General features: G+C 37.6%; 2 protein-coding genes across 7 annotated transcripts in view; one reads left to right on the plus strand and one right to left on the minus strand.

Moving 5' to 3' along the window:
• LOC135101655 (serine/threonine-protein phosphatase 6 regulatory ankyrin repeat subunit B-like) overlaps positions 1-27500 on the plus strand; it is a 224816-nt gene that overhangs the window by 18291 nt on the left and 179025 nt on the right. The window lies entirely within an intron of this gene.
• The window catches only part of LOC135105922 (uncharacterized), a 2100-nt gene continuing 952 nt past the window's right edge, over positions 26353-27500 (minus strand). Inside the window, exon 2 of the mRNA XM_064014636.1 lies at positions 26353-27500. This exon is cut by the window's right edge and continues 101 nt beyond it. Within this exon, the coding sequence (XP_063870706.1) occupies positions 26353-27500 (1148 nt within the window).

A 27500-nucleotide genomic window follows, 5' to 3' on the forward strand; every position in this document is an offset into this window, starting at 1 on the left:
CTGAGCCCATTCCATTCATTTTCCACTCTGTATGAGAACCAGTTCCTTCCTATCTCATTCTTAAACCCAAATTTTTCAAGTTTAAACCCATTATTTCTAGTTCTATCCTGATTGGTGATCCTGAGAATTTTGCTTACATCCCCCTTGTTAAAACCCTTTTACCATTTAAAAACTTCTGTCAGGTACCCTCTTAATCCATATAGTTTTTATTATGTATATGTACATACCAGTTAGGGAAGTGTTTAGTATGTATATGTATGATTTCCTTATTGAGCAATTTTACAATCTTCAATTTTATTTGTATATATAAGATTTGTCACTAAAAGTAACAGAATATTTTGTCAAGTCAGGAATGAATGTTTTCATATACCTACCTATCCTTTGGGCTCCAAGTTATTATGGACTGAATATTTCTGTAGGAACTGAAACATGTTTGTTTTTATTTTTTATTTGTCTATTTATTTATTTATTTTTTTTCATGCATGCGTCAATATGCATATAATATCAAAGCAGTAAAATGAAATTGAAGGTTACAGTATTGGAGAGAGATACATTTTTGTCATGAATGTTTTGGCACGCTCTCATGTTGTTTCAAGTTGGCTATACAGGGGAGGCTGCTATGTTTCCCCAAAAATTATCAGATAAAAAAGGTAAGTTACTTTCTCCTTGGAAGTTACTTCTCAAAACTATAATCAGTAAGGCATAAGAAATAGGAAACAAAACTTCAGTGTAATCTGAAAGATAAACTGAAAGTCATAGAATTCATAGTATGTTCTGTTCTTTTAGAACTGCAGGTGTAGTAGCCATGGCCTTGAGATGTGGGATGTTGCAAGATGTGCATCCAGCCATTTTCTTGAATGTACATTTCCTATTTATAGGTTTTTGTAATGTAAAGAAGTACTGATTTATTATACATATACTACAGGGTTGTGGAAAGTGTAAGTAAATGGGAGAATAAAGCTTTAGAAATATAAATAGAAAATTACACATTCCTAGTCTGATATTGTAAGCTCTGAGAAGGGAAAAAATCCAAGAATTAAATTTGTATGGCAGCCACACTTCCATTCATGGCATATAAATAATATATATATATATATATATATATATATATATATATATATATATATATATATATATATATATATATATATATATATATATATATATATATATATATATATATCCAATGATTTGTTATTTTTCTCATTTTATGAGTTAAATAAAAAAAATATACCAAATAAAATGGAACCTAACATGACCCCTATCTCTGAGAAAGCACATCACAGTACTGGTTAACCTATGTCTCTCAAAGAAATGTAAATTTAATGTCTTTAGTTTCCTTTCATAAGGAATACCCCTCATCCCCTGTATCCTTAAATCATGCTCCTTTGTACTGATTCTAATATGGGGACCAGAACTGCACAGCATAGTCTAGATGAGGTCTGACCAGCACCAAATGTAACTTTAATATTACTTCAGGACTTCTGCTTTTAACACTCCAAAAAATTAATCTTAATACCCAATTTGCCATATTTCTGGCTTCTATGCATTGTTTTCTTAGATGGTGATCAGGGGCTGTATTAATAAAGACTCCTAGGAGCACTCCTAGAAGTGCTTTTATCTTCACTTTGCTCCTAGAAGTTGCTCCAGAAAGCAACTTTTAAAGTAAAAGTTACTCCTAGGAGTAGAAACACTGCTAAAGTAGTGGGTTTTCTAAATATAGCAACATTATTTTGATTCAAACCTAAAAAGATGTTGCTCTTTTGGTAGTTTATATTTTGAATCAAATTTAAAAAGATGTCGCTCTTTTGGTAGTAGTTTATGTTTGTGAATTCATTTTGAATATTTCTAAATAATTCTAGACTATTTCTGAGCATTATTAAGAGTGATATGTAATTTCCGGACATGTCAATATAATTTGGTGGATGTAAACAAAGTGCCGGCCTCCCTGAGGGGCCAACAAGTTGTATGTTTTTTCAAGATGAATGCAGAGGATGGTTGCCAGTTCAAGAGTGAAAGAAATTAGTTCAGTTATCAGGGGTGGCTGGTCCATAAGGGCTGCTGGGCTGCAGACCTCCCTGTCTCAGCCTTGCCAGGCAGATGAGTGATTCATTCATATAATTAATTTTATAGAAATAAATAATATTATACTTTTGTATTTCATTCAGTATTTTTTTCATTTTTTCTATAATTTTCTAACACAAAATACTAGCAGATTTGATAAATTAATTACAGAGTAAAACACTTCTTCCAGGATTGGCACAGCACCAACCTGCCCAGGGGCAGCCAGCCTGGGCTGTAGCAGAGCTGAAGTCAGTTCAGCCCTGCACAGCACCCTGAGCAGAGAGTGTTATTCAGCCTCTGTGTTAGTTAAACAGTGCATTATGTCCATGATTCGTGAATACTAGCCAGCTTCAGCACCCTACATGACAACCAAAGCTTGGTTTCAGTGTCCTGGTGATTTCAGTTCTATATATTTTACTTAATAACTTGATAAATGATCCTCATAACTTTGGCAATTCATAAATTTTAAATTTTGAGCCTATGAGGTACAAAATGTAATGTTTATGATTCAAATAAAACTGCCTACAGCATGGCCTCATTAGTATTGTAATTTGAAATTATTATGCAGCCCCTCCAAATTTTTTTTACCATGATTCACCACTGGCAGTTATGAAATGTTACTCCTTGTAAACCTCAGAGGAAAGAAAAATATAAGAAAGGATAAAGATTATCCAGCAGTGACTTCCAAGCAAGAGAAGACTGTATGGGCAGATTTTTTGCCCATCTAAATAAAGCATGCATACATACATATCATATGCATAGTACACATCTCTCTCTCTCTCTCTCTCTCTCTCTCTCTCTCTCTCTCTCTCTCTCTCTCTCTCTCTCTCTCTCTCTCTCTCTCTCTCTCTCTCTCTCATATATATATATATATATATATATATATATATATATATATATATATATATATATATATATATATATACACATACATACACACACACACACACACACACACACACACACACACACACACACACACACACACACACACACATGCTCATACCTCGGTACGACAAACTAGAAGGGGGGAAAATGGGTCTGATGAAGCCGATTGTCTGTAGGTAACAACATTAAGTGTTAGCTTTTGCTAGGAGTGGCAAATATCAACAATTACATTATGAAAAACAGAGGAATAAATACAGTACTTTACTGTACTTTTAATCAAGCACACCATGCCATCCCATGGTATCCATGGTAACTGTGGTTGGTTTGAAAAAACCTGTCTATTTTTAATTGTTTGCCACTTTGAAATTGTTCTTTAATTATGGCTTCTCAAAGAATTCTGAGATTTTCATAATGAACATTGACATCTCTATTCTTAGTGCATTACACAAATTGTAGCTGTATTCATACAGCTACACACCTCTGATAGTTTTGGCAATGTCACCACCATCTCATCTTTCTCTTCACTGCTGCTACTCACCTGGATACCACCTATGATTATCATGGATACCAAGGGATGGCATGGTTATAGAAAATTATGATAATTCAAACAAAACACATATAAATGGCAAAAACCATGGAGCATTGAGGTACACGTTTTGTTACACTGATGTAAACAAATTGACCGACTGCAAATAAGCAGTCGGTTCTCGAAGTAGCAGCACGTGTCCAGTGTTGCCACAACTCCATCCAAAGCGCACTGGACTTCCAAATTGAGCCAGCTGCTGCAGATTTTGTCCATTGCTTCCAAAATCTGTTAAAGTGAGGTCTGCAGTAATGAGATATGAGTTAATATATATATATATATATATATATATATATATATATATATATATATATATATATATATATATATATATATATATATATATATATATATATATATATATATATATATAATACAAACACACACACACACACACACACACACACACACACACACACACAGATGTGTATGCATGTATGTACATGTATTCTGCCTTTGTTGAAAAAGCAAACTTCACTCATAACTTTGTAAAAGTCCCTCCGAGGTACTTTTATCTTTCGCCCACATTGAGAGCACTATTAGGAGCAAACTCACAACTTTGAGAGTCCTTTTAGGAGTTAGGAGCAACTTTGAAACCAGTCTTTACTTTGAGAGTAACTTTTACCTTACAAAGTGTTTATTAATGCAGGCCCAGAGCTAACTATAACATCTAAATGTTTTTCATTCCCTGAACCTACTAAAGCTTCGTTGTTTGTTGTGTACCTTCTGTGTGGATTTCTTCTACCTACTCTAAGTACTTTGCATTTGTTAATGTTAAACTGCATTTGCCATCTGTCAGTTCATTCATTCACCCTATCTAAATCAGTCTGCAAGGTGATGGCATCTGAATCTGACCTAATTAATCTACCTATCTTCGTGTCACCTGCAAATTTATTAACATCACTACTAATCCCACTACCCAAGTCATTAATATATATTAAAAACAATGGCCTTAAAACTGATTCCTCTAGTAACCCACTATTTAGTAGACCCTACTTGGATTGAGAGCTGTTTATTACAACTCTGTCACCTGTTACCTAACCATGACTTAACCAGCCTGACATCTCATCATCTATCCCATGCACCTTACCTTACTCAGGAGCCTCTGATGTGGTAACTTGTCAAACACCTTACTGAAGTCTGGGTATAGGATGTCATAACTATCTCCATATCTGCCACCTCATAAACTTTACTGTAAAAACTCAACAAGTTTGTAAGGCAAGATTTTCCCTTCATGAAACCATGCTGTGACTAGTTTATCAAGTTATGCTTGTCTAAATGTTCCCTAATGTTTGTCATGATTATTAGCTTTTTTTTTTCTCTCTCTCTCTTTTTTTATGTAGGAAGGATATTGAAGGATAAATGTTTTGAAACCTCCCTCTTGAAGGAATTAAAGTCATGGGAAGGTGGAAATACAGAAGCAGGCAGGAAGTTCCAGAGTTTACCAGAGAAAGGGATGAATGATTGAGAATACTGGTTAACTCTTGCATTAGAGAGGTGGGCAGAATAGGGGTGAGAGAAAGAAGAATGTCTTGTGCAGCAAGACCGTGGAAGGAGGGGAGGCATACAGTTAGAAGGATCAGAAGAGCAGTTAGCATGAAGATAGCTAGAAATGCAACATTGTGGCAATGAGACAGAGGCTGAAGACAGTCAGTTAGAGGAGAGGAGTTGATGAGATGGAAAGCTTTTGATTCCACACTATCTAGAAGAGTGGTATGAGTGGAACCCCCACCAGACATGTGAAGCATACTCCATATATGGATGGATAAGGCCCTTGTACAGAATTGAAAGAGTTTGACTAGGCAAGGTGCAAGCATGGAGGCTCAGTTTCAGAGAACAATAGGAGGGACCACATCAGGTCCATAAGCCTTCCAAGGGCTTAGGGCAGCAAGGGCACAAAAAATATCAGTGTAGAATTTTAATAGGTAACACGAAGTAGTCAGAGGGTGGAGGAGAGGGAGGAACAAGCCCTGAATCATCCAAGGTAGAGTTTTTAGTAAAGGTTTGAGCCAAGAGGAGATAGATGTGATAGCAGTGGTGCCATCTGGTTGAAATAAAGGAGGGAAAGAAGAAGCAAAGTTATTAGAGATATTTTTGGTTAGATGGCAGAAGTCACAAGGGGAGTTATATCTTGAAAGATTTTGACACTTTCTATTAGTGAGGTAATTTCTGGCTAGTTGGAGAACAAACTTGGCATGGTTCCGGGCAGAAATATAAAGTGCATGAGATTCTGGTGATGGAAGGCTCAAGTACCTTTTGTGGGCTACCTCTCTATCATATATAGCATGAGAACAAGCTGTGTTAAACCAAGGTTTGGAAGGTTTAGGTCTAGAAAAAGAGCAAGGAATGTATGCCTCCATGCCAGATACTATCACCTCTGTTATGCGCTCAGCACACAGAGACACGTCTCTGACATGGAAGCAGTAGTCATTCCAAAGAAAATCAACAAAATTCCTCCACAGGTCCTCCCAACTAGCAGAGGCATCTCTTAGGGGGATCCTGAGGAGGGATTGGAGTTATAGAACAAAATGCAGATATGAGATTGTGATCGGAGAAGCCCAACAGAGAAGAGAGGGTAACAGCGTAAGCAGGATTAGAGGTTAGGAAAAGCTCAAGAATGTTGGTCATACCTCCAAGACAGTCAGGGATAGGAGTAGGGTGTTGCACCAATCGCTCTAGGTTGTGGAGGATAGCAAACCTGAAGACTAGTTCACCAGGATGGTCAGTGAAGGGAGAGGAAAGCCAAAGCTGGTGGTGAACATTGAAGTCTCCACGAATGGAGATATGTTAAGCTGAGAGGTCTATGATTAGATGTTAATGTTTTATTTCCTTTCTTAAAGATAGGTACAACTTTCACCTGTCTCCACATTATTGGTACTTCTCCTAACTCTAGCTATTCGCTAAAGATGGTAACTAGCAGTTCACTAATAATCTCTGCATTTCCTAAGTCCTTTTTGTGATATATTTTGTCTGGTCATGGTGACTTGAATTTTTTCAGCCTATCTGTTTCCTGTTCCAGTTTCTTTAGTTATGGAAATATCTCTTAGCTTCTTATTCTCTTCTGCTGTAAAAATCTGTTCATTGTCTGGCATTTCCTGCCTGTTTTCCTGGGTGAAATCTGTTAAAAAGTAATCTTTCAGAATTTTACTCATCCCTTCCCTAGAACTAACTCCCCATCACCTGCCTTTAATGGATCTACTATTTCTCTGTTCTTTTTCCTATATACTTGATAGAATCCCTTAGGATCAGTCTTCACCTGGCTAGCTACCTTTAATTCATAATTGCTTTTAGCCTTTTTTATTAACTTCCTGACTGTTCTAACTAATTCATTATATTGAGGCCTTAAATCCTCTTTCTTTGCCTTTAATCTCTTATATACATTTCTCTCCCATCCTATATAGTGTTTTAACTTACTAGTCATCTACTTAGGATCATTCTCCTGTAATCTTACTGTTCTATAAGGAATGTTTGCTAACTGGCCTGTATGTAATCCATCAACAAAATATTTATATATCTCGTCAACATTTACTTACCTAATCTCAGTATTTCAGCCCCCTCCATTGTCTCCACTCCATCTTCCACCTGCCTTGACCTCACCTAACCCATCTTACCACAATCTGATCTACCAACCCCAAACTTGCACTTCAGTACATCTCTCCTTCTCTCACTGCCTACTCATCCAGCCATTTCTCACCCCTTGCCCTCTACCATCACACTTCACTTCACCTCACTCACCTTGCCTATCTCCCTCACCTTTGTCCTGGATCTCACCTTCTTTGTCCATTGCCAGTCAATTCTTCTTAATCCCTCAAAATCTGCTCTCCTTAATTTGAGTATTTTACTTGTGTTTTTGCTTCTAGATTTTAATTTGTACCTAATTTGACAATGGTCACCAGTGTGATTGCTTCCTCCCTGTTAGTCAGAATTAAATCCAGAATACTATTCCCCCTTGTGGGTTCTAAGATTACCTGTTTAAAAAAATTATCCTGAATTACATTAAGAAATTCCTTTGCTTCACCATTTTATCAACCTTCAGGCTCCAGTCAGTATTCTTAAAATTAAAATCTCCTAACACACACACCTGACTGTATCTGCCTGCTCTATGCCATAATGAGCTGCTAGCTTCTTTAGTAATATTCAATGGGCTGTACACTAATCCCAGTACTATTAATTATGATCCTTCCTTAATATTAACCCATATTTACTCTTGTTTTGCAATATGTTTCTATGTTACTGTTAATACAACATTGTCCCTAACATAAAGTGTGACGTCTCCTCCTCTCCTATTCTCCCTATCTTTATAGAATAGTGTACAAGGTGTAGTCAAAAAGTATCTGACCTTTGACCAAAAAAAGTAATATTTAAAAACTCACAATTTTGATTCAGTCTCCTTCAAAGTATTTGCCTTTGGAGTCAACACATTTCTGCCAGTGTTCCTGCCACTACTGGAAATGTTTCTGGAAATCACTATTTAGGATGCTGGGGAAATGTGCTATCAAATTTTGCTTAATGTTCTCTTTTGACTGAAATATTTGATAATATGGAGATAACCTTAACATCTCTTGAGATTAATACTTACATGTCAGATAGAATTACAGTTGTATAATATCATGCAATATATATCAACTTCCAGAAACTTGTAAAAAAAAAGGGGGGGGTAAAAGATCATTGAACTAACATATCTCTGCATGGCACCCTCACTCTCTTATTGTTTGAGAGTCACTGCCTGGCCTCACAGGCCCACGGCTGCAGGCATTGTGCTGTCTGCTGTGGCTTGATTGGTTAACAATTCCGAGTCACTGACTATTTGTTTCTTGGCAGAGTTTGATAGGTTAGGTTAGATTAATTTAGGTTAGGTTATGGTCAGCTAATTTCAAAATTAAAAGAAGCCACTTTTTTGTGTTTTGTGGTAAAAAAAACTATCTAATTTTGATAAAGCATTATATACTGCCCAGAAATACAGTAAATAGTCATTGCCTCAAAAACAGTAGGCTAAGTTTATTTCCATATTACCTGAAATCTCCCTTTGAGTGCATTTTTGAGTTTTGGGAATAGCTAAAAGTCACACAGAGCCAAGTCTGGGAAGTAGGAAGCTTGACAAACAAGTGGTGTGTTATGCTTGATAAGGAATGCTTGGATGACGTGGGCAGAATGAGTGGGTGTGTTGTCATGGAAGAGTTGTCAGTTCTTCGCTGCCCACAGGTCAGGTAGTTTTCACTGCACAGTTTCATGAAGGTGGTGAAGAACACCCAAGTAGTATTCTTTGTTAATTGTCTGACATTGTTGTGCTTATTCATGGTACACAATACCTCTGTAGTCAAAGAAACAGGTCATCATCAGTTTAACATTGCTGCACACTGCACACCTGTGTTGCTTTCTTTGACCTTGACAAGGATGGACGCTTCCATTGCGATGATTGCAATTTTGTTTCAGGGTCATAGCCATACACCCATGTCTCATTGCCAGTGATGATAGTGTTCATGAAGTTCTGATCTTGGCTAGTACACCCCAGCACATCCTGCGAGATTTCCTTTCTGATTTCTTTCTGCTGATCAGACAGCAACTTTGGTACGAATTTGGCCGACACCCTCTGTATGAATAAATATTCTGTTATAATTAACTGAACTGACCCATGGCTGATTCCAACTTTGGCAACAATCTCCTCAACAGCCACATGACGGTTTTCATAGACTTTTCCTCGAACCTTTGCAATTATTTAATTGTTTCTGCTAGTTGATTGTCTGCCACAACATGGCTTACTGTCCACTGAGGTGCAGCCATCTTTAAACCTGTTTGTACCTCTCCTTTATTTGTGTTTTTCCCATTGCATTATCTATTTGTGTTTTTCCCATTGCATTATCTCCAAAGGCCTTCTGAATCTTCTTGATAGTATGGTTTGCATATCACCAAGTTTTTGGCAGAATTTTATACAGTATCTTTACTCAATGTGCTTGGTCATCTTGACTCAAAGAAAAATTGCACAGCACACCATGTCTGTACTCAATGCATCACTGCAGACAAATTGTGCCATCTCACAGACAAAAATTTTTGCGCATACTCAGTAAGGATGCGACCACCTAATACCAATGTGGATTTCACTCATACATTATTACTTTGTGTTAACAAATTCAAGGTTGGATACTTTTTGACTACACCTTGTATAATCATCTATCTGAACCTCTAGATTAAATACATTCCCTGACATATCTAACCAAGTTTCTCTCTCTCGAGCCTTCACAACAAGCAGACGTGTTGTGGTGCTCCTGAACATTTACTCTTCGGTCTCTGCTAGACATATTCCGGCTCTACCCTAGTCAAAATGGATACCTCGAGCTTGAAGACTCTTCTGGCTACACAAGATCAAGACTATCATAGTGCTTTAGAAACTTTCTTGAAAAATGCGAAGGACAATGTGGGGGTAATGCAAATTAGCATTAATGATCTTACTACTAGGCTGGAATTTACTCAATGAGAAGTAGAGGATTTGAAATAGGAAGTGAAATAGCATAAGGAAGAAAATAGAACCTGCCGTGAAGTAATTAACTCCCTAATGGAAAAAAAATAGACGAGTGAAGAAAGATGTAAGGAATTAGAAGACAGAGTGAATTACCAGAGGATTTTAACTGGCGAAACAACCTGCAAATTGTTGGTGTTGAGGAGCAGCCAGAGGGAGAAACTTAGGAACAGACAGCTGTTAAGTTCTCGAAACTCCCAACCAACAAGTTGGAGCTACCAAACATCGAGCTGGAGCATGCACATTGTGTAGGATAAAGTGACGACCATTGGCACTGCACCATTGTCACCCGCTTTACAAGGTATGGAGACTGAGAGGCAGTTATGAGGAATGTAACAGAGCTAAAGGGAACAAGAATTTATATCAACAAAGATCTGTGTCCAGCATCCCAGAACACACAAAAAGCTCAAATACCAGCCATGAAACAAGCTAGAACTGAGGGAAAAGTGGCGTACTTCTGCCACACTAAACTGATTATTAAGGAACAACCAAACAGTGGTGGTTCATTGAGGAGGGTCATTACTACAGGTGCCTCGACTCATGGATCGTCTGACTGGCCTGATGATTTATCGAGTGGTGGCAGCACAGTGGGCAGCGACGGCATTGTGGTTGTTGTTACAGGCCAGGACACACTTCCTGATGAGGATAGTACTGTCACCGCCACCACAATGGTTCCTGCTGCTGACGGCTCATCTGCCATGGCTATTGGTGGTGTGACCAGCACTGCTGACAGGAAGAAGGACGCCACGACAACCAGGGACAACAGGACAGCTAGTAGGACAGAGGCTCAACAGACAATGAGATCCTCTCCTGGAGGAAGATAAGGTGTTTCAGATTGGTAATGTTGTATTGATTACTCCATACCTAACTTATGCCTACCAATCCTATTTTCCCGTTTCATAGTTTAAACAATAGCGATCTGATTAATATTTTAAATGAAGATTCACCTCGTACCTTTCCCTTAAGTGTTATCGAAACATTGACATATGACCCTGTCAAAGATAATGATGCTCATACAATAGATGATTCACTCTTAAATAATATCCTTAATGAACCTAAGTGTTGTTGTTATTTTATTTACAGAACACTCTATACCCTCTAACTTAAGAACTTCCTTAAATATCCTGTCCCACAACATTAGTAGTGTACCATTACATCTTGACATTTTACTTGATCAATGTCTACCTTCATTTCATATGAAATTTCATATTATAGGCTTGTGTGAGACACGCCTTAGTGATGAAATCTGTGGTCATTATAAAATAAGGAATTACAATGGATATTTTAAAAACAAGAACACCAGTGGTGGTGGTTTAGCTCTGTACCTGCACAAATTATACGAAGGCTCTCTCATGCAGAACTATACTTTACAATTAGCCTATTTAGAATCTTTGTTTCTTGCTGTAACACAACCATATAAGTTTCTTGTAGGTTTACATTACAGACCACCAAATTCAAGTATTAGTGACTTTTTGTCATCATCAGAGCTCTTGATTGGTCTTATAAGTAGGGCATAATTATCATGTTATATTTTAGGTGATTTTAATATAAACCTACTGGTTAAGCATGACTCTGTACAAAGCTTATCCAATTTATTTTATTCATACTCATATTTTCCAGTGATAACTAAACCAATAAGAGTTACTAAGTTGTCAGCCACATTAATAGATCATATATGGATGAATGATGTAAATTATAATTTTTGTGGAATAATTTATTCATGAATCAGTGATCATTTCCCAGTGTTTAGCTCGTTTTCTGCACTGTCATTTCACAAGTATTCGGATAAAATCATAACTAAAAGGATGATAAATGACAATTATATAAATGATTTTACAGCTGAGCTACAAGAATATAACTGTGTAGCAGCCATGACTAGCACTTGCGTAAGTGACTGTTTAGATGTGTACGTAACCAAATTTTCAAACATCTATAACAAATATTTTCCAATTAAAACCTTCTTAATCAAAGATAAGTATAGTAATAAGCCTCAGATAACTCAAGGCCTACGGAAATCTATAAAACAAAGAAACAGACTACAGAAACTACACAAAATGGCCATTAACTTACAGTGCATTATTAAAAAAATATAGAAACACATTAACTTCTTTAATCAGGATTGCCAAAGATAATTATTATAAGTCTAAATTTAAAGAAAATTCAGGAAATACTAAAATAAACCTGGGAGATGACTAATGGTATTATGGGTAAGAGTCTTCAGGAAAATCCTAAGTCTATAACATTTCATGAAAAAAATATTTCCCAGAGTAATGAGGTGGCTGAAGCTTTTAATGATTACTTCAGTAGCATTGCAAATAGCCTTGTTACAAACATTCCTCCACCACCAGTGCCATTCACTAGCTACTTACCAGAACCGACTCAATTTTCATTTCTTATTCAGCCAACCGTTCAAAAAGAAATTGAAAATATAATAAAACATTTGAAAGTAGCTTCTCCCAGCTATGATGATATAGACGTTAAAGTAATGAAACAGTGCAGTAATATAATATCCCCATTTTTTACTTATATAATTAATAGGTTTTTTGAAGAAGGCACTTTTCCTAAACATCACCTGGTGGCCAAAATTGTTCCAATGTTTAAAAAAGGCGATAAACTACTTCATACAAATTATAGACCCATAGCTATCTTACCAACTTTTAGCAAAATATTTGAAAAGGTCAAGACTCATGGACTATCTCACTCAAAACTCAATATTAACAGACCAACAGTTTGGATTTAGACCTAAATATAGTACCGAATTGGCCTTGCAACAGTCATTTCAATATATTTATGATGCAATGGGCAAAAAGTCTTACAATATTACAGTGTTTTGTGATTTAACCAAAGCTTTTGATATAATTTCTCATCCAACACTGCTAGAAAAACTTAAAAACTCTGGAATTCAAGGCTCAGCTAATAATTGCTTTAATAGTTACTTTAGTCACAGACAACAGTACACTATATATAATAATCGATCATCTTCTCATAAAGCAATTACATTTGGTGTTCCTCAAGGCTCAATATTAGGACCCTTACTATTTTTGGTATATGTTAATGATTCACCATGCTGTAGTGAAGTACTACAATTTTTACTTTATGCTGATGACACATCAATATTACTCTAAAATAAAAATATTAAGGATATGGAGAAAATTACTAATGAAGAAATGGTCAAGGTTGCAAACTTGTTAAAAAGTAATAAGCTCACACTAAATATTAAAAAGACCAGTTGTATGATAAAATCGACCTCTGATGTCTCAGTCACCCTTATTAACTATCAAAATTGACAATATTCCTATAAGCCAGCTCATTGAAGTGAAATTCTTTGGAATTACTATTGATAATAGCCTTAAATGGAACTCTCATATTGATACTTTGAAAACAAACTTAGTAAAATAACAGGTCTATTGTATAGAATAAGGAATCAGCTGCCCATTGAATGTATAAAATTCATTTACATGTCAACGGTATATCCACATTTGTTGTATTGTTGTGCTGTGTGGGGTGGAGCATTTAAAACTTTAATTAAGTCTTTTTCTCATGCAGAAGAAAATGCTTCATATTATGTTCTACTGTCACGTTATGATCACACTTCTCCTCTCTTCGCTGAACACAAAATACTTAAGCTCCATGACATCATAAAATTACAGACAATTTCATTTGTACATGCATTGCTAAATTTCTTCCCTGTACACTGGCTTCCAATCAATAACAAGAAACAGACAAAACCTCCGTATTCCGCTGTGCCACACCAACCATGCACAGCAGTGTCCTGGTGCGGGGCAGCAGGCTCTGGAACACACTGCCACAGGATATTAAAGGCATCACTCAATGGAACACTTTTAAGAAAAAAATGAAAATAACATTTCTTCATAACACCTAGCAATGACAACTATAACCTGTGTCTAGTGATTTCAGTGCATTACACTTATTCACTCATTATTAGCCTATATATTAATGTACATTGTTAGTATTATTGTTAATATTATTATTGTTATTAATATTAGTTTTTACATTATTATTATTATTATTATTATTATTATTATTATCATCATCATCATCATCATCATCATCATCATCATCATCATCATCATCATCATCATCATCATCATCATCATCATTATTATTATTATTATTATTATTATTATATCAATATTATTATTATTATTATTATTATTATTATTATTATTATTATTATTATTATTATTATTTTCTGTAATACAAATTATTTTAATAGACAATGACCCATATCACATGTACCTGCTCAATTTACAAATAGTAGTTGGTCCGTAGTAAAGCTTTGGCTTATCAGACCATAGGCTATAAAATTGTACATATTTATATGTAAATGTTTTTCTGAGGGGCCAATAAAGTATATTGTATCTAGTTAAAGCAATGCTATCAAAGTTTTCTACACATGCCATTCCTCGAAGCAAATCTGTTTTAATGAAAATATTTCTACAATTCATGTAATAAACACTTAAGCAAATCCTCACCTTTGTTGAGCTAGTTACCTTTCTAGATTTTGTTTTCACAAGCCCTTCCTCCCTCCTCACTAATGAAAAAAGTGCTAGGGTACAGTTATTTCCCACTCAAGTGTTCTCAGCCGAAACACATGATAAATGCCCTCCATCCCTGGCATACAAGGTGTCCTTTCCATAGAAGCAGTCCCAGTTCTTGATGAATGCCACAATAATTCATAAGCCTGTGATTCACTGTAATACCTGTCATGGTGAATCAGTGTGGTAGTCTCAAAGTTGTCACCAATGTACTCACCATAATAGTCTTCTCTCTCTTTCTCTGGTTCCGTTTAGTGATGTTTAGTTCAGTAAGAATTAGCAGGGATGTGGAAACACCAGGTCACTAGAGTTTCTGTGTATTTATAAGATTTACACACAAAGGCAAGGCTGCCTCCTGCACAGGCCACACACCTGAGCGCCGCCAATGCTCCTGTACCGGCACTCGCTTACACCAGCACCGCAGGCAGCAAAAGTTGACATATTATCAAATAACAAATTTATTATTTTAAAAGAAAGGTTACAATTAAAGTAATGACAATACTATAATGAAGAAAATATGTACAATCAGTTTCAGTTCAGTTTATTTAAGAAAGTGCATACAATTTTGGGATATGAACATCAAATAAACATACCTAACATCCATATTCACCTGACCTCAGTGTGCACAGGCCAGGCAGAGAGTAGGAGAAAGAGGAAGTAAAATCTGACATAATGATAATAACAATAATAATTGCAACTAGCCCTAACACACCCCTGGACTCAGCACCAACTCACCTTCTTGGCAAGACACCACATACCACAGGAATCCCATCCTTGTCCCTAATCCTATCCCATGTTTGTCTAAACTTCCTGAATAACTCCTCACTCCTGAGTTGACCAAGATCATTCCCTCCCATGCTGAGAAAAAACAATGGGCTTGGTCCCATCATTTTCTAAGCACATGTCTAACCTATCTGCTACCTTTCTTATTTGTGCCCCTGGCAAACACACCCTTGTCCTATGCTTCCCATTTCTGGCACAAAATGCACTATCTAAGTGCCTAAGGTATCTCCAAGCACAAACACTACCTGAGGGCAGGATAATGTGTCTGCACCTTCTTTCCTCTCCTTGTCTCCTGCCATGTCCACCTCTTCCTCTGTCACTCCCTCCAACACAATGAAGGGATTCTTGGTTTCCATATAGTGCCCCTCAAGGTGAAGCACCTTAGAGATCTTCATCCTCTTTGTGCCCCTGTACACAACCAACCACTGCTCCTCTGTAGGCTTACTGTCTCAGAGGCACTTGTAAGGTGATGGTGGGGCCTGACCCTTTCTCAGATGCTGAGATCTGCTCACAGAACTCAGCCTGTAGGTCTGAGATCCTTACACAAAACTCAGCCTACACTTCAGTGGAACTCAGCCTCCACCTCTGAGACCTCTGCAATGAAAACCTCAAGAACAGGAGAATTAACACAATCAGACAACTCAACAACATAAGGTGCCATCTCTACCTAGTTAGCATTAGGTCAATGGATCACTAACAGACATGTCAGACATGTTCCATTGAAGACAAGTTCATGGAGAACAGAAGAATACAATCAAAAGTGGAGTGTATGACAAGCACCAGTGATAACTTAATTATGGGTAACTTCAACTGTAAGAATGTAAAATGGGAAGATTGGAGAGTTGTTAAGGATGGCTATGGGTAACTTAATGACACAGTGGGTGAATGAAAATACTAGGTTTAGAGGTTAAGATGAACCTTCAATATTTACAAAGGAATTAGTAGTGATGGTGAAAGTGGAATACAAGAGCCCAATAAGTAAAAGTGACCATATAGTGGTAGAATGTACAATGAAAATGAGAGGAATGAAAAAAATGAAGATCATCGAGTTGGAAGGACAGATTTTGAAGGCTTAAGAAACTACTGTATTAGATGGCTCATAAGATGCACCCAGTTGTGGCAGACATTGAAATGAAAAAAAAAAAAAAAGATAAATGAGCAGATTTAAGCTCTGAATATAAAGTGAAGGATTTCACCTGACATTTGAAGACTCGCATGCATTTAGATCATTATTAGATCCCAATATTTTGCATTTAAAAACTTTAATCTTTGCTAGTAGCCTACATACCAATCCTATTGTGAGATGTAAACATATACCTGGCATATGGCATCAGCAGTGACTGTGAGAGACTACAGGGGTAATAAAGTTTGTTCATAAGAATGTTAAAAGATAGGTGCAATTTTAATTGTACACTGCCTCAATGCTGAACCTTGGCCTCATAGGACGCTGGCTCATTTCCTGAGACTTTTTTATTTGGAGAAATGGTGCGCCTTATGAGCCATCAAATACGGTAGTTATTTATGGATTAAATGAAGAAACAGAACCCATAAGAGTTAAGAGAGAAAAGAAACAAATGAAGATAGAAGATGTTATGTGTGTTCAGGGTGAAGGAGAGGACTGGGTAAACAAAACTGAAGATGTACATGGGCTATGAAAATATAAAGAGAGAAGAGCAAGACCATCAAAAGTAAAATTTAGAGCACAGACAACAGCATCAGAGGTAATATCATAAGCATGCAAACTGGATAAACTTGGATAAAAAGGGACATGAATGAAGAGGAGAGAGTTAAGATAAATGAACTAATAAAAGATGCTAAGGAAAAAAGCACAAATAGGTCAGAGAAAGAAAAACAAGTTCTACTGGAAGCTAAAAGACGAGAGGTTGAGGAGGTGGCATCTGACAAACAAAGAATAAGGGGGTAAATAACAAAAGAACGAACATAAAGTGGTCAGTGGCATACACAAATATCGATGGACTAATATCATTGTTGCAGAAGCTAAATGACTATATTAAGATAACAGCCAGAAATCATGGGTATTACAGAAGTCAAATTGAATGAGTCATCAGAAAACATAAGAATTGCAGATGGTAGTTATAATGTGTAGACGAAATCTAGGAGTAATAAGAAAGGAAGAGAAGTGATGTTACTGACCAAGAAGAATATAACAGTGGAGAATGTAGAGTTGGGAGAAGGTATGGCTAAAGTAATTTGAATCATGACAAAAAGGAATGGAGAAAGAAAAAGAGATTTTGCAGCAGCATATGTACCACTGAAAACCAATGCATGGAATCAGGATGACTACAAAATAATGTTAAGAGATACCTGTCTAAAGAAAATATTGAGAGTAATAATATAACACTTATGGGAGACTTTAACTGCAAAGAAGTCTGCTTGGAAAAATGGATCACAAAAAGATGAGAAGAATCATGGGGAAATGCACTGTAAAACTTAGTAATGTCTAACACTATGACCCAGTGGAATGGAAAAAAAGACCAGATTTAAAGGGAATGAAGAGACATCAAGGTTAGACCTATTGTTTACCAAGAAACTTGACACCAGTGAGAAAATAAATTATCAGTGCCCTTTGGTCAAAAGTTATCACATCAGTGAAGGAATAAATTATCAGTGCCCTTTGGGTAAAAGTTATCATCTGTTAATTGAATTTAAATTAGGCAAGAGTTTGATAGAAAACAGGAATGAAACTTTCATGAGTGGAAGATATGAGTATAACTACAGGAAGGTGGATTTCATCAAGTTGTGGAAATTCTTTTTGGGCGCAGATTGGAAACAACTGTTCACATTGAGATATATGCAGGAAAAGTGGGATATGCTTATGAAAATCTATAAGGAAGGGGTCATTAGATATGTACCAAGGACAGTAGTTAATGAGGTGAAAAAGAAAGAAGACTGGTATAATACAAGATGTAAACTAGTAAGAGGAGAGAAAGAAGTTTGGAATAGATAGAGAAAAAGAGGACATAAGAAATGGGAAGAATTTAATGTAGCAAGAAATGAGTATGTCCAAATCTTATGAGAAGAGGAAAGGAATTATGAGAAAGATGTTGATAATTGCATGAATGAGCCTAAACTCTTATATAGATATGTAAATGGAAAATTGAAAAATAAACAAAGTATAGATAAATTAAAGATAGATGACATTATTTATGAAGATGCTCTGTCACAGGCAGAATTGATAAACACATGCTTCCAGTCAGTATTCACTAGAGAAAACAACTTTGTAGGAGAAAGAGCATGGCACAAGGACAAATTGACGAGGGAATTTCAAGTGGATGTTCAAGAAGTTAAGAAAATGATGGAGAATCAAGATGTAAGGCTCAAGGGCCTGATGGAGTGTCAAATTGGATAATGAAGGAATGTATTGAGCAGCTGGCAGAGATAATACATATCATAGTATGTTCATTTAAAGAGGTAAAAGTCCTTCTGGACTAGAAAAGAGCCAATATAGCACCAATTTTCAAAGGAGGTAATAAAGAAGAACCACTGAATTACAGATTGGTATCACTTACAAGTGTTGTTGCAAAAATATGTGAAAGGGTTGTTAAAGACATGTGGATGAAATATCTAGAAGAATCATACACATTGACTGGATGTCAATTTGGTTTCAGAAGTGAAAGATCTTGTGTCACAAATTTATTGAGTTTTTACTATAGAGCAATTGATATAATCCAAGAAAGGGATAGCTAAAGGCATTTGATTAAGTACCCCAACAGAAATTGTAATGAAAAATTCAAAATATAGGGCAAAACACTGGACTTGAATAACAGACTTATTAACCTTACTGTCTGCACCTTTCCTGGATTTTTGCTCTTCACTTGTACTAAGCACAAGTAAACATCACCAAATGAACAATATTCTATAGATCACCTCATGGCAAAAGGCTCCAACATATTGTACGGGGCCATTCTGTCTGATTACCTATAGTGTGGTACATATCATTACATGCAATGTTGGCCATGATTTTTCCTAACACCATTGCTCATATCTGCTTTCTCCACATCACTATGGGCATTTCCCATCAGATGGATATATTCTGCACATACATACACCTTTGCACATGCACACATACTGTGCAACAACCACTATGCATAAAATATGAAAAACAAATAAATAAATAAATAAATAAAAGTGAGTAAACATTTTCTTTCTATTTCTTCAACTCCCCTATTTTTTCTGTAATGTTGCTGGCATTGAATTATCAGTCACTGTCTTGGAATCAGCAAATTTCAATATTTTATTGGTATATGACACATAACAATATAAAAATATGTAAGTGCTGATGAGTGACAAAGTAAAGCTTGTCTGTATAACAGTGAAGTGCAAGGAAACAAGGAGAACAATAATTTTCTTTGAACTGGTAATTCAGTCATTTTCTTGATTAGCAGCAATGTCTCGTAAACACCACAGTAGGCTTAGTTTTCCTATATGTCATTATGGAAGCTTGATAATATCTACTGACAGAAGCGTAGGCTCCACCTTTCATCCAGGTGGAAGTTTGGGGTTGCACCCTGTATTTTTACAGTATGTAACACACAAACACACACACACACACACACCACCCCCTGGGGTAGACGGAGAGTATCTTGGTATCTCCTTTCACATGTAGCCCCTGTTCACCTAGCAGTACGAGTAAGTAGGTACAGGATGTAAGTCGAGGAGTTGTGACCTCATTGCCCCAGTGTGTTGTGTGTGAGTGGTCTCGGTCCAAACCAAAGATTGGTCATTATGAGCTCTGAGGTCTTTCCATAGGGGTACAGCCAGCTGTCTCAAGAGAGACCTGCAGCAGACTGTACAGTGAATACACACACACACACACACACACACACACACACATTATTGCTATTACTGCTGTTGATGTTGTTATTATTATTATTATTATTAGTAGTAGTAGTAGTAGTAGTAGTATTTTATTTTTTAATTTATTGTTATTATTATTATTATTATTATTATTATTATTATTATTATTATTATTATTATTATTATTTTTATTATTGTTATTATTATTATTATTATTATTATTATTATTGTTATTATTATTATTGTTTATTATTATTATTATTATTATTATTATTATTATTATTATTATTATTATTATTATTATTATTTTAATAGATAATGTTAGAGAGAGAGAGAGAGAGAGAGAGAGAGAGAGAGAGAGAGAGAGAGAGAGAGAGAGCATTATGAATCTGTAGGTAGATGTTATGAATACTACTGTGGGTTTGCAATGGATGAATACCTGCTTACATAGCTAAGCAAGTTTAAGCCACACTGAAAAAGTGTTACCAGGATCTGGGCTGGGGACCCAATTCACATGTATCACACCAAGCACATTCCCCAGATTCTGCCATTTTGAAGGTGGCTTCATTTAGTAGTTCAGTTTTAATGCAAAACAGGCAACAGCAAAATTACAGTTCAAAAGTAATTATTTGTAGTTGCAAGGAAAACAGTTGAAATTCATATGAAACAATAAAGCCAATGATTGCTTCTACAACTTTGCAGAATCTGTTGTGATTTGAAGCCACTTAGATATCAAAAAAAAAAAAAAAAAAATTGAAATGGATTCCTGTTGTTAGTAACTTTTTTTTTTATTTTTTATTATTGCATTTCTTTCTCTTTCTACACACACACACACACACATATATATATATATATATATATATATATATATATATATATATATATATATATATATATATATATATATATATATATATATATATATATATATATAAATGTATATCTATTATACTTTTCCAGCTTATCGCAGCTGGGAACTTCGATAATTTGTTTCTGTAAAACTAAGGTCTGCTTTCTTGATAAAGTTATATATATATATATATATATATATATATATATATATATATATATATATATATATATATATATATATATATATATATATATAACTTTATCAAGAAAGCAGACCTTAGTTTTACAGAAACAAATTATCGAAGTTCCCAGCTGCGATAAGCTGGAAAAGTATAATAGATATACATTTACATAAACTATATATACATTATATGCATAAAGCATTGCAGGCTAAGAGCTTCTGTCAACAAATAAAGTGTAATAAATATACATTTACACTGGGTACATTATATATCCCATGTAACAATGCAGGCTAACAAGCTTTGCAAATAATGCAAGGGCATTCACTGCACTGTATAAAAATTTATTCTCTGACCTATTATGTTAGTTTTTCCCTTAGTGAAACCATACAAGTTATATATGACTGGCTTTCTTGCACCATCATCCTTGGTAATTCCTAATATTATAGAGGGGGACTGTACTGAGAAGCAATATTTTTTTCTGACCAATACTTTTGGTGGGTGCTATATGATAATTCAGTCATTTCCTCATTATCTTTAGTCCAATTGAGGGCCTTTATCTCAGGTGGTATGCCTTATCTCATGCAATCTACAGTATCTACACCAGCAATACCTTGTGTTTGAAGGCATTCAAACAATTCTAGGCTGGTACACAGTGTGTGTATACAGTGTACTGGTGTACCAGTGTACTGGTACACAGTCTGTCAAGACTGCCACTAAGTTCTACAAATTCTTGTATCTGACTTGCAAGAACCTTCATTGTTGGAAGTGAATCATGGATGTAGTGGGGTTCAGGCTCTCCGGGAGGTCTACCTGAGTATACTATTGTCCTGAAGGAGAATGGAATTCTTACTGCATTCACAAATTTATACAACAGGCCATATTGTTTAGGTTTGCTCTTATTGTAATGCCTAAATCTTATTTGATTTCTACAAGAATATAAAGTTTCATCAATGGTCACCTGGCTCCAGCACTGAATAGGCTTGGTCATTAAAATTTTCAAAAATATCCCTGACTGCAGCAAACCAGTCATGTAGCCATCTCTGATGTCTGGTATCAATGTTGTCAAAAGTTAGGTTTGCATGTAAAAACCAAAATCTATTCACACACATTACTGCACCAAATATAGGGTGATGAAACTCCTCCCTAAAAACTTTTATATTTGTTTTGGAGTAATAAACCACATGTATACAACAACAACCCCCCCCCCCAAAAAAAAAAAAAAAAGTCAGTACAATCTGTTACCCTGATGTGTGATGGGAGTTTGTCATTATTTGAAGGCCTCTGAGAAATTTTTGCAATTATACCTTCATGCGTGCACACGCATTCCACAGATGGCACAGTATTGGAAATCATATCATGTTATGAACAAATCTCATGCCATTTCTTCTGAACTTACTAACTTTGTATCTCTAAATAGCTGGGCATTGAATTAACTAACTTGTTTCTTACTAATGTCTTGCACTTTCTCTTCTCCATAGGAGCCACTCTTCATAATAATTTTGAAGAGTGGCTCCTACAGAGAAATAGCAAGAAATTAGTGAGAAACAGGTTGGTTAATTCATTGACCAGCTGTTTAGATGAAAGTAAATATAATAATTAACAAAGTACACGAGACTTACCGTAGGTCAGTTGAAGTGTACTTCTAATTTTTCGAGGCAAATCACCTCTGCTGGTGCGGAGATTTCACATGAGAGAGAGTGTGTCACGCGCTGCCGGCAGACTTTAAAGCAAGGACTCGACATCCACATGATGAACCAATTAGGAAATTAAGTACCTAACCTGTAGAGCTTAAGGTAGGGAGGGAGAGGAGGGCATGTGAAATCTCCGCACCAGCAGAGGTGATTTGCCTCGAAAAATTAGAAGTACACTTCAACTGACCTACGGTAAGTCTCGTGTACTTTGTTAATTTTACTTTGGCAAAATCACCTATCTGCTGGGTGGACATTTCCCATGAGGCTTTGAAGCCATGTGGATGACGAGGGAGGATGCAATAGTAGAGAGGAAAAGGAAATGCCCCACAAGAAACAGTACTATAACTATTATTCCATGGAAGGATCTTGTACATGAGACAATCATACAATTGGTGCATAAAATAAGGTACATTGCATCCAACTTAATCCAATCTACAAACAATGTTGAAATATGGTAACAGTTCACATCATAAGGTAAACCTAAGGTACTAGATACTAAATACTTAAAATATCCGTGTACTGCAACACTGGAGTGCAGCAACAAACCCAAATCATGTCTTATTCTAGCACTGCATCCTGAAAGAGGTCAGAAGCAGCCACAATGTTCTTATTATAATATTTTGCAAAGGTAGATTCCCTAGACCAGCCCGCCTTAGCCATAATGCATGCGACAGGGACAGCCGCCACTCCAGCTTTTGAAGCTGCTGCTGGCCGCACACTACCAGCGGAAAACTTTGAGATGTCTATGCCGGACATGCGGAGAATGGTCCTGACCCAACGGGCAATAGTGTCTTTGGAAACTGATTTGTGGGGTTTTATGAAGCTAATGAGGAGCCTGGCATCAGTGTGCATCTCATCCTGTCTAAGCTCTTTAGTCACATCAATGTACCTCAGGAGAGTGCTACAGACACATAATCGTGGATCCTTAGGGTAACGATGGAATGTGACCCTGTTGATGTTAAAATTTGGTCTGGATTGTTTAAGAGTGCCCCCCAACTGTACTGAAATGGAGTGTTCATTAATGAGCATGTCTCTGATTAACAGTAGTTGTAAAGTTTGAATTCTGGCAGCTTGAGTTAAGGCCATCATCATAACCAATTTTAGCGTTAATTCTTTAAGGGTTAATGCATGTAAGGGGAACATGGACCTTAGTTGCTCTAAGACAGGTTGGACGTCCCAAGTGTCAGTGTACCTGGGCTGAGGAGTTCTAAGATTGAAAACCCCTCTCATGAATCGGATGACCAAAGGGTGATTTCCTGCCCTGCATCCGTCCACCAGAATGCCGAGAGAAGACAGGGCACCCCTCGCAGTGTTCACACACTCATAACCCACACCCCTGTCAAAGGTTTCTGTCAAAAAATTTACAATTTGACCTACAGTTGGAGAAGTGGGATCGACATTCCGTCTACCACAAAACAACGACCACCTCTGGACATGTGGGCGGTATTGCCTCTCAGTACCTGGTTTCCAGGAGGCAAGTATGATGTCCGCAGCAGCCGGCGAAACTCCTCGTTTCTGCAAGTTTTCCCTGACAGAAGGCATGCCATGAGCCTCGTGTGGGACATGATGGGGTGTGGATCTGTTGTGGACGGGTGTGTTAGAACATTCCTCCTGTTCGTTATCAAACGTGGGAAGTCTATTAGCAACTGGAGCAGCATGCCCATCCAAAACTGGGACGGCCACAGAGGAACCACCATCCAGCCTCGTGCTTGCTCCGCACGTAACTTCTGAAGGCACCTAGCAATTAATGAGAATGGGGGGAAAATGTAAGACAAATCAAAGTTTGACCAGTCCAAGGAAAAAGCATCAAAATATTTAGCCTCTGGATCTGGCAACCACGAACAGAATGTATTAACCTGTTTGTTAAGCCTTGAGGCAAATAAATCAATGGACGGTGTCCCAAAAACATTACACAAGGTAGTAAAAATGTGTGAGTCGAGTTTCCACTCATGTCTGTCATTAATCTTGCGAGAGGCTACATCAGCCAAGGTGTTGTCCTTCCCCGGTATGTGCGAGCATGTAACCCATGAGTCATGTTCCAGACACCAATCCCAAATCTGGGTAGCAACATCATTACAGGACTTGGACTTTGTGCCTCCCATTTCATTGACATAGTTTATGGCAGTGGTATTATCACAAAAAACTCTAACATGTCTACCTTCCAGCTCATGTTCAAATGCTTGCAAAGAGAATAGAATGGCTTTCATCTCCAGGATGTTAATGTGAAGCTCCTTTTCATCCAGGGACCAAGTACCACTTGTAATCTGACACCCCAAATGACCCCCCCAACCAAGGCTGGAGGCATCAGTAAATAAATCGATGTCAGTACCTGGCCTAAAAATGTGTCTGTGGTGTCTGTCCACATTGTCTAACCACCAGGAAAGGTCTAGTTTCATGTCTGCAGTAATATTCAAAGGCCTGTCAAAATTACCATACTCCTGTTTCAAAGCGGCAATTTTTCCCCCCTCCAACTTCCTGTAGTGAAGTTTACCTAACTCCACTGCTGGGATCGCAGCCACCATGAGGCCGATCACCCTGGCCACCTCTCGAATGGGGGCAACATCTTTACACAAAAGTTCTGCACATCCTTGGCGAATTTTGATTAGTCTGCGCTCAGGTAAAGAGGCAGTCATGAACTTGGTGTTAATAACATTGCCTAGGTATTCAATACATTGTGTGGGGGTGAGAACAGACTTCTCCATATTGATACAAAAGCCTAACCTCTGCAACAGAGAAATGGTGGCCTGAATCGCCTGAAGACATCCTGAGTAAGAGTTACTGCAAATTAATGTGTCATCTATAAAGCTGGTGATAGTGTATCCTTCCTGCCTTAAAGTAGCAAATACTGGCTTCATCAGTTTGGTGAAAAGCCGAGGTCCCTCAGAAATGCCATTAGGGAGGCAGGTGAATTGATAGATAACACCTTGCCATGTAAAACATAAAAATCGTTGTTGCTCATCTGCAACCCTAACAGAATAATAAGCATGCCTGAGATCGACAGAAGCCAAAAAATCACCCTGGTTGATGAGCCTGATGGCCTGTTCAAAATTTTCCATTTTAAAATGTTTATATGGTATATATTTGTTTAACCTCTCCAAGTTAAGAACCAGGCGAAATTCCCCGTTTTTCTTTTCTCGCAAAAAAATAGGAGAGATAACCTGCTGAGTTTGTTTGTGTGTGACTTTAATGACTTTAAGCTGTAAAAGTTTTTTGATCTCTCCAGAAATTATCCCCTGTTGCACAGTGTTGAACCTGTATTCCAAATCATTAAAAAATAAAGGATGAACACTATCGACATCAATATCAAGGTGGCAATGCTGAACAATATCCAAAATGACAGGGTCACTGGTAATTTTACGCCACTCATGCAGGAAAGAGTGTAGTCTGCCAGCTTCAAAACATGCACTTGCCTGTAAGTTTACTGGGGCTGCCTGCTGCGGCCGCCCCGGCCCTTGGAGTTTTTTGGCTCCACATCCTGACGAGTGGAAGGCAGTCGTGGGGCAGCCCTGGAGCCATACCTCTGTTGCCCGTAGGGTTGGAACCTGGCGTAATATCCCCTACTAGCAGGCTTGTTCCAATATCCACCAGGGCGTTTACCTGCGAACTTGCTAGTAAAGGCAGGCTTTTTCTGCGAGAACTTACTCCGCAGTTTCTCCGCTTCCTCAGTTTGTCTGGCAGACTGGGACACATCGTCACCGAACAGAAAGCGAGTAATTGGCACCTTATCTGAACAAAGATGAGCATATTTATAGTTTATCTCGCGTTTCATGACAAAACGCCTGGCCAAATTGTTCCTGTGATTGGCATTGCCTAGCAATGCCAATGCACCATTTAGCATGCTCACCTCATGTGCCAACTTGGGGTTACCTTCCTGTTCAGCCAAATCATCCAGTGCCACTAAGGATTTGGTGATAATGGTTGAAGCCCGCAGGATGTCCTTATTTACCTCCTTCAAGCGGAAGTCTGTCTTCCTGGCATCCAGCTTCAGGGCCTCCAACACCTGTGGGTTGCATTCCACTGGCGCAAGAGCATGGCAGTTATTAGGCCTCTTGACAACATCGTCCTCACACATGGCCTTGTAGTCCTCCTCTCTCATACCATTATCAAAGAGAAAGTTTACCATCTCTGCCACTCTATTGTCAATGTCAGCAACCACCGTGTCAGAAGGACCAAAGGCCTTAGTGCCCTGAATTAAGGTGCTGTCAGCAGGGGCGGCAGGCATCGACACTGCCTCATCCTCACTCATCCTGGCCGAGAAACCAGAAAAAGTGGCAGAACAAGGAGGCGACAAACCCCAGCCCCCCAGAGTACTGTCCTCCACAGTCACCTGCGCCGACCCAGTAGGGGGTGGTAGTTGCCGTCTGTCTGCCTTCAAGGCCTCCACTTCACCCCGCAAATCAGCCAAGGCGTCTAACACAACTGACCAAGGGGGAGGAGCAGGAGAAGTGCCGCGGGAACCACGTGCGTCAGCACTGTTACGTAATCTCACGCAACCATGCCTCCCACTCAAGCGACGAGATGAATGATCCCTGTGCCTGTCGTCGTCATCTTGAGGGCGAACAGTGG

Source organism: Scylla paramamosain, chromosome 1 (genome assembly GCF_035594125.1).
Source record: "Scylla paramamosain isolate STU-SP2022 chromosome 1, ASM3559412v1, whole genome shotgun sequence".
Classification (NCBI taxonomy): Eukaryota; Metazoa; Arthropoda; class Malacostraca; order Decapoda; family Portunidae; genus Scylla; species Scylla paramamosain.